This window comes from Apaloderma vittatum, unplaced genomic scaffold, assembly GCF_000703405.1.
Source record: "Apaloderma vittatum isolate BGI_N311 unplaced genomic scaffold, ASM70340v1 scaffold3418, whole genome shotgun sequence".
NCBI lineage: Eukaryota > Metazoa > Chordata > Aves > Trogoniformes > Trogonidae > Apaloderma > Apaloderma vittatum.
The window spans coordinates 1-8,109 of NW_009731064.1; the positions used below are offsets into that span (position 1 = coordinate 1).

The 8,109-nt window shown below is 49.2% G+C and overlaps 1 protein-coding gene across 1 annotated transcript in view; it reads left to right on the forward strand.

The window, feature by feature from the left end:
- Nucleotides 1-1,030: 1,030 nt before the first annotated feature.
- The window catches only part of NRF1 (nuclear respiratory factor 1), a gene marked incomplete at its 3' end in the record, with an annotated part of 19,293 nt that continues 12,214 nt past the window's right edge, over nt 1,031-8,109 (forward strand). Inside the window, exons 1-2 of the mRNA XM_009875031.1 lie at nt 1,031-1,153; nt 1,736-1,876. Coding sequence (XP_009873333.1) covers nt 1,754-1,876 — 123 coding nt within the window. The remainder of the gene's footprint in view (nt 1,154-1,735; nt 1,877-8,109) is intronic.

Genomic DNA, 8,109 nt, shown 5'->3' on the forward strand with positions numbered 1-8,109 from the left:
CTCCTTGCCCCAACACACTGACCCAGCCACGTTTATTCAAACATTTCTGAAGAGCAAATTCTTTTCTCTCTCGAAATGCGAACAATGTATTTTTTTAAGAAACTCCTGTTTAAAGGAATTATTTCTTCACCTTTTGTGCAACTACTTCATTTTGCTACTTGCAAGCTGCTGACAAAATGCTTTCATTTTTTGCCCTCTGACCAATGTGATGTGTTTGTGCTTGGTTTTCACTGGTGGTGTTTTTTGGCAACATGTCTGCTGCTATAACAGCAGCTTCAGAAATGACCAGGGCAGATACAAAACTGTCACCTTATGGCAGCGCTCAGGTTATCTGCTGATAACCACTACTTCTCTCTTGCTTTTAGGAGTTTCTGCCAACATTTCTGACACATTCTCTTACATTATTTAGAAGTAAGAGGTGGAAAGTACGTGATGGAGCCCCTTCTTCCTACAGAGAGATCGTTCTGCGGGGACTCGCCGATGTGGCAGGTGTCACACCTGGCTTTCCTGTGCTGAACTATTGCAATATCTCTGGTTCTTGCCTGTCCTGTAGTTGTAGGTTGAATTCTTACAGTTTTGGTTTGAGTAGGGCTTTGGTAGGAGAGGATTACAACGTGCTCTTACGAGGCTGGAGGTAAAATAACCTGTGTTTGACGACCTCTTTTGTTGAATCATTCAAGTTCTTTACCTTAACGAGTTTGGTATTGCTGATCTACTCAGTGACAGAGTGGCTCTGCACATTCTTGCAGAGCTTTGCTGCTCTGGTGATTTCCTTTTACATCAATGGAAAGAAAAAAAGGAGAGAAGGGAGATTACTTGATACCTGAGCTGCTGGCTGACAGCAGGGAGCGCAGCAGGCCTGCGGGAGCGGAGGAAGAAGCAGTCTGCGTGGCTAATCCGAGCAGCTGGGCTCCGTTTCTCACCTGGTTTGTGAATGGGGAGCAGGAAGAAAAGGAGTCTACTATGCCAAGGGTTGTGTTTCTATGGGGCTGATAACTTATTCTCTGTCGTGTGCCTCTGTTTCAGGAAGCTCCGAGCCACCCTGGATGAGTACACCACCAGAGTGGGGCAGCAGGCCATCGTTCTGTGCATCTCGCCCTCCAAACCCAACCCTGTCTTTAAAGTATTCGGTGCTGCACCCTTGGAGAACGTGGTAGGTGTCTCTAGGAAGAGCTCTGTAAGAAATTGCTCCCCACCTCAGCGGGTTTCGTGCTGCTCAAGGCAGCCTCGCGAGCCTGGTCGTGATCTGAAGGTCACGCTTAGAACCCTGGAAACAGGAAATCAGATGGTGGGGACGTGAGGGTAGCGCTGAGGTCCTGTCTTCTCTGATTGAACGGTTGCATAACACAGCTCAGCAGGGTTGAATCTTCTGGATTAAAAAATCAGAGGGAGCGGGGAGTGATGACGTGTTTGAACTCAGCTCAGCTGTCAGTGCTTGCACCCTGTTGCAGACTAGACAGCAAATGGTGCAGATCCTGACCAAGTCTTGCATCAGAACTTTTCTTTTAATCCCGTAAATACTTCCACTCGCCACTGTTACTTGATGTTTCATCATTAGCTCTTCGATACAGCCAAGTCTTCGGGGCCAGTGGGTATTTTTTTTCTTGCCAGCTGTGGCGTTGTTTGCCGCTCCTCTTCTGCAGCACCTTGGGGAAGGTGGCTGGCCCTGCGTCCTTGCCCTCGCCTCTCCTGGTGCTCCTTACCTTGTTTACCTGAGCTTAACAATTCCCCACAGGTACGCAAGTACAAGAGCATGATTCTGGAAGACCTGGAGTCTGCGCTAGCAGAGCATGCTCCTGCGCCTCAGGAGGTTAACTCAGAGTTGCCACCCCTCACCATCGACGGCATTCCCGTCTCAGTGGACAAGATGACCCAGGTAAGCTGCCAGACACGGCAGAACCAGAAAGAGATTTGACATCTTGCAGTCACATCCTGTTATTTTATGGCAGAGCTTATGCCTGCCTCTCCAGGGGATGCATTTGATCTCCTCTTTCTCCTGGGACTGTAACAGCTCGGATGGTAGTTAGATGTGAAGCTTTGGTTTTGGTGCTTATTTTCTACGTGCAACAGTAGAAATGCTGGTAAGGACTGGAGCTCAGGCTGCTGGGAGCATTCCTTTTTGAGCTGTTTTTTGTCACCTCCCATAAGCCATGACCAGGAAAGATATTTGTTGTGCACTTTGCAGTGATGTTTAGGCACTGAGGTCAGGAAGGACGCTTGTGGACTCCTGTTTGGCTTATGCTCCTTGGATCTTTCGTGTATGCTCTAGTCCATTCCCTCCTTTCTTTTCCGCTGCAGATTGGAGCAGAGGGGAGCTTGCCAACGGTTTAACTCCAGATCATACCCTGAGTGAGACAATTCTGATGGAGACAGGGAGGCATCTGCCCTAGGCATGTGGGGGGACTCCTTTTCTTTCCAGGTCCTGCCTTTTGCTGACCTCCTTATAGCTAGGAAAAAGTGGAGGGGACTTTTCCCTCCCCGGGAAAGCTCCTTGGTGAGGGAGGGATTGTCCGCAGGGAGATCTCCTTCCCCTGGGGTGCAGGACCTGAATGCAGGCAGGTGTGTTTTGCAAGAAGCTCAGTCTGATGCCCCAAAACAGATTTCAAACGCTCGTAGCCAGTTTCTTCTGAGGGAGTAGCATGGTGGAGAGGTCGGAGGCTTTTGGGCAGCACACAAAGAGGGGTTGTAGCAGATCAAAGATGCGCAGATTTCCTCTGTGCCCTGCACCATTTTCATTCCTTAGGGGGAATCAGGCAAGCTCACGCTTGAAATGAAATTTTACAAAGACATCTACGGAGCTTTGGCTGATAGCAGATCGTGTTCCTGATCTGTGACAACATCAGACAAAATTAAGTTGCTGGATTTTTAAGCCGCTGAGGGAAAGGTGGTGTCTGCAAGAGCTTTTTCGCAGGCAGCTTTTGTCATGGAAGTGTGAAAGTTAAAAAAATCAAAACGTTTGACTTTTAAAGTAAAATGAGAGACGACCAAATTGCAGATCCGTAGCTCTGAGCTGCAATCCATTAACGCATCTGAGCAAAACTCCTCTGGTTTGCCGTGTGCAGAGGATGTGTGCAGGTGGAAGGGCCAATAAAAAGTTCTGCCAACTGTCTGGCTGTTCACATTTCACGTGCCATCCAAGCAGCAATAAAAGCTGCACTTCAGAGAAACCTTCAGCTGGATTTATAATGTGGGTTGGTTATTTTTTTATGATAGAGTTGAGAGTTAAATACTGTAACGTCAAAGGTTGCTTATGTCTTGTCTGCTTCTGCATGATGGATAAAATACTAATATCCATAGAGTTCTGTGGATAAAATACTAATACTTTGCATGTTAAGCTAAGCATAACGCTGGTTTGTTTTTTTTTTCCCCCCCAAACATGACATGGCCTTGGCCTTCAGGAAACCTGACACAAAGATTTTTGCGTTTCCACGTGTGACGCAGCTGCTGGCAGGGTCGTTGGGGTTTTTCCCCCCTCCACGCATGACACTTGTGTGTTTCTGGGCTTGTTATAGCTCTGTTACACAAGAAACACTTTTTCTTCTCCATATTCTGCAGGGCCTTTGGTCAGCAGGTGTGAAAACCGTTGGTGCATTATGGTGAAACAAGGGTCTGGTCAGGAGTAGCCCTCATCTTTTTAGTGTGATGTGATAACTTCAAACAGGTTTGTGAAGAGGTTTCTCCCGAGCTGTGGACAGGATCCCTGCTCTTTGTGCCCCGTTTGGGAAACCGTCGCTGTGCCATCCGCTGTGGCATGCTCGCTGCCTCAGTTTCCCCCCATATCATACAGGGATGATGTTTTGTAAATGTCTTTAAAGAAAAATTTGAGATCCTTGAGTGGGTGCAGACCACTTAAGGACAAAGCACTGGATTTCAGTCTCTTCTCCCAAGCAACAAGCGATAGGACGAGAGGAAACGGCTTCAAGTTGCACCAGGGGAGGTTTAGGTTGGATGTTAGGAAAAATTTCTTCAGGGAAAGGGTTGTGAAGCCCTGGCACAGGCTGCCCAGGGCAGGGGTGCAGTCCCCACCCCTGGAGGGATTTAAAAGCCGGGTAGCTCAGGGACACGGGCCTGGCAGCACTGGGTTAACCGCTGGACTCGATGATCTTAAAGGTTTTTTCCAACCTAAACAATTCTATGATTTAATGGACAGGACTGCAGACTCCTGGGTGGGTTTTCATAACCCAGCAAGTCGTATTCGAAAATTTTTTGAGGACTGAGATGGGACGTGTGGTGCTTAGCAGGTGATTTTGTTCCTGAAAGCATCCGGCTGCTGTATAGTTTTTGCCAGATTTGGGGGAAAAATTTAAATAGAAACACAACATAGATATGCTGAATAAGGTGAGGACACCAAGCTGGTTGGTTTTTTGTTTTGGCCACAAGTACAATTGGAAATACATTCATTGGGGAGAGCGGGTGATAACTCTGACACTGCAACCTGTTGCACTGCTAGAGCTGCCGTCGCTTTTTTTTGTAGGAACCTTGATTTCCCGAGCTGCCAAGGTAACTCTTCGTGTTTGCCGACAAGAAACGAGCCTTTTCAACTAAGTTGCACAAAGCCCTGTGGGAAACAGAAATATTTATAAATGTAAATTGGGCAGCACAATTAAGAGGTGTGTCACGGGGAGTGGAGAAACGAGGCCTCCGCTTTTGGCAGCTGCAGGTGTCAGCAGGCAGGTGGTAGAGGCGTGAAAATAACTCTCCTTTTAATTGCTCTGCTTCCCTGATGGTCTTGAGGGAAATAAAGCCTTCACTAGCCTGTGCAGAGATGCTTCTATAAACTTGGAAATGGAGAGCATCACGCACCTTGGCTGTGCAGGAACAAAAAAGGTATTGCAGCAGGGCTTTTAGCTTGCAGCCAGAGAAATCTCATCGCTTGATGGACTTTGGCTACGTTGGCACCGTACGTCAGAGCTGAGTTTGCCCCTAAACTTGATCTCAGTTACTCACTGATATGATTAAGGAGTAAGATTGGGTAATGCTGAGGTCAATGTTTCGGTCGGCTCTCGCCGAGGTCACTAGAATTTGCCCGTGCTTTTCTGAACAGGTGATTTGTCCTTCAGGCTGACATTTTCTAAACTCAATATGCCCCTCTGATTTGCAGTCTGCTTATACGAGCCAGGAAAGTTTATCTATCTCAAAAATCATCTTGATGTCTGTTTGTGTGCTGCCCTGCAAAAAGCTTTAGCCTAAACAGGAGATATCTTTCTGTACGTGAGTTTGTGTGCAGGAGAGGCCAAGTACTAAAAAGATGGTAACTAAACCAGGTTTGTGGCGCTCAGATCCTCCCCATGGGGGGTCAGGGACCCCCTCACCTGGGTGTAAGGCTTGCTGCTGCTCCCTTCTGGTCCCCGTCAGGTGTGGTGAGGGGACAGCCTGCCTTTCTGCTCTCCCAGCACATCACTGGCGTGTGGCAGCGAGAGTGTCCTTAATTTGCAGTGGAGGGACCCCAGAGCTGGGAATCGGGTCTCCTGTGCAGCTGAGCTCCAGCGCTGGGCTCCAGCTCCAAACTCTGCTCGGAGGTGATGGTGGTCCTCAGCCCGGTCCCCAGGTGTGCCCCCCTGGAACTTCACAGCTAGTCACTCATCCTTAGGACTGGAGCACTGTTTCCAAGTGGAAGAGAAGAAAGATTTGCCTAAAGAGTAAATCCAGATGCTTCCACAGGGAGATCTGTGCACCTCCTGCTTTTTCTACTGTTAATTTTGGGTTGGATTCCTGTGGCCAGGCGTCAACCATTGCGTCTGCTGAGCGCCGGCACGTCTCGTCGAGGGCACCCAGGCTGACCCTGCGCCTCCTCTTCCCCGTGGCGGATTTCTGAGCGGTGAGCCCTTTCTCCTCCTGCCTGCCAGAAAGGGCAGCGAGACCCCACAGAGCTCAGTCAGGGCCACGTGGGTTTTCACAGGAGGAAATTCATGATGACAACTTGGTTGCTGCCTTGGCAGATGCCTGGCTTTTGAAGCTGAATATTCAAACATTGATTGGAACTTTTAAAGAACGTTTAGTCTAAAGTTGGCTGTTGCCAAAAGAAGAGCCAGTGAACAAAATACCTGCGTGCTTTGCTGCAATTCCTGCTTTGACCTCTTCCACTCTGAGGTGCAGCCGACGTCCTGCGTGGGCTTGACTTTGTTTTTCCCAGCTGCTGCTTTTTGGAGATCCTAAGGCTGAGCGGTGTGGGAAGAGGTAGAAAATTCCCAGCACGCGTTTTGCTCCCTTTTAGAAACCTCTTTCCTTAGCAGGGCATAAACCTTAAGCTGAAGCCTTGCTGGGTGCTTTGCACACAGGACAACTGGCTGTTCCCAGCACTGGAGTGCAGTTGTCTGTGCTTTGGGCCGTTGGAAGTGGTAGAATTGGGATTAACTCACTACTGTTAACACTTGAGCTTAATATTAAAACTTGGAAGACACTCACTCTGCGTAGCAAAGGGCATCAAGGAAACATTTCTTACAGCTTCTCTCAAACCCTCCATACTAGAGATTATATGAGCTCTTCCCAGAGCTGTGCAAACCAGAGCATGCTGCTGTCTTTCTTTTATTATTATTTTTTTTATTTATTTTTTCCTAGCAGAGGTTTGATTTTGGGGTTGGTTTGTGGATGGAGCCAGCAGAACCACGTGGCTCTGGCTGATGAAGCGGTTGCGCTGGTTCCTCCCAGCTGCGCCCCAAGAGATGCCAGCTCTTTGTCTCGGTGCCGTAGCCTGTGTCAGAGCCCGGGTGAGGTCTCGTTATGGCACTAATTAGAGAAGTCCTCACGCTGGAGCAGGTTGTAACGCCACTGCTGATTGTCTCCCTGGCGGATTAAAGACAAGCCCTCCTTAACAAGTGCCTCGAGTAGCTTGAGCCGCTGAACTCCCTAGGACCAGTAATTAATCCATCTGGTAACAAGGAGCATGGCTTGCAGACAGCGGTTCTGGGAAGCAGCTTTTAACTGTTTTGGCACCAGGCAGCTCGACGCCCTTAGCAGGTTTATTTGAATAAATTGGGGCCTCAACAGGAGATCCTGGAGGATGTCCGGGCGGCGGTTGGCCTTGCAGTGGAAGGTGCGTGGTGTGCCGGCTTGAATTGAGGAAAAGGGCAACAAAGCAGGGGTTACTTACGATCCGGGGGTTTGATATGGCTTCCCTGGGATGGTTCAGGACTTCTGTGGAGTGGAGGAACTGAAATGCAGGGGCGTGCAGCAGGATACGCTACGTATGGACCCACAAGTACACTGAATTTTTACTCTTCAGAGTCCCTGGCCACTGCTGCAAAGCATGCAATGTAATAAATCATGCCTGCCAAGAAATTGTTTTCTTTTTACCGAAACACACTTTTCTATTAGCTGTATAAGCTGTGGCCCACGTTACATCTTTCAGCTGGGCTTTGGCTTTAAAGAGCAGTTCTGTGTCTGTAAGAGCTGCTGCAGATCCCGCCGCATTTCGCGCCGTGCTTAGGGGCTTTTGGCTTTTTACGGTGACCAAAGAGACAACCTACATTCTCCTGTTCCTCTGAAGTATTCCTCCATTCCTCCGTCGGACCGGCATTACGGGGGATTTCAGCACATACCCCCTGTGCTAACGTGGAAAAGGCAGCTTGTAAATGAGTTGAGTTGCACCGTGGAGCCAAGTGATACAATATCCACACTGTAAACGGGATCTCATTTGAGGAGAATCGTGGCCGGGAGGTAGCGTGGTTTATGGCAGAAGATCAGGGAAGGGTGAGAAGTCCTCCATGAGCTGACCTGTGTCTCTGCCAGCTCAGATCGCGTCGTGGCTGCGGCAGCAACCGATGTTGGCCCCTGTGTGCTCGTCCCAGAGCCCTGAACGTGCTTCTCGGGGGTGGTGAGGTGTCCCGAGCCTCCCAGTGATGCTGTCACAAGCTCACGTAACTTGCTGTTAAAGTTACGAAGGGATGCAAGGAGGTGTAATTAAATGTAGCTGTTTAGCTGTAAGTTTCTCTGACATATGTAGTCATGATGGAGCTGTTGGGGAGAGTCCAGAGGAGGCCACAAAGCTGACCCAGGGGCTGGAGCAGCTCTGCTGCGAGGACGGGCTGAGGGAGCTGGGGTTGCTCAGCCGGAGAAGAGCAGACTCCGGTGGCACCTTATCCCTGCCTGCAGTGCCTGAAGGGACCTACA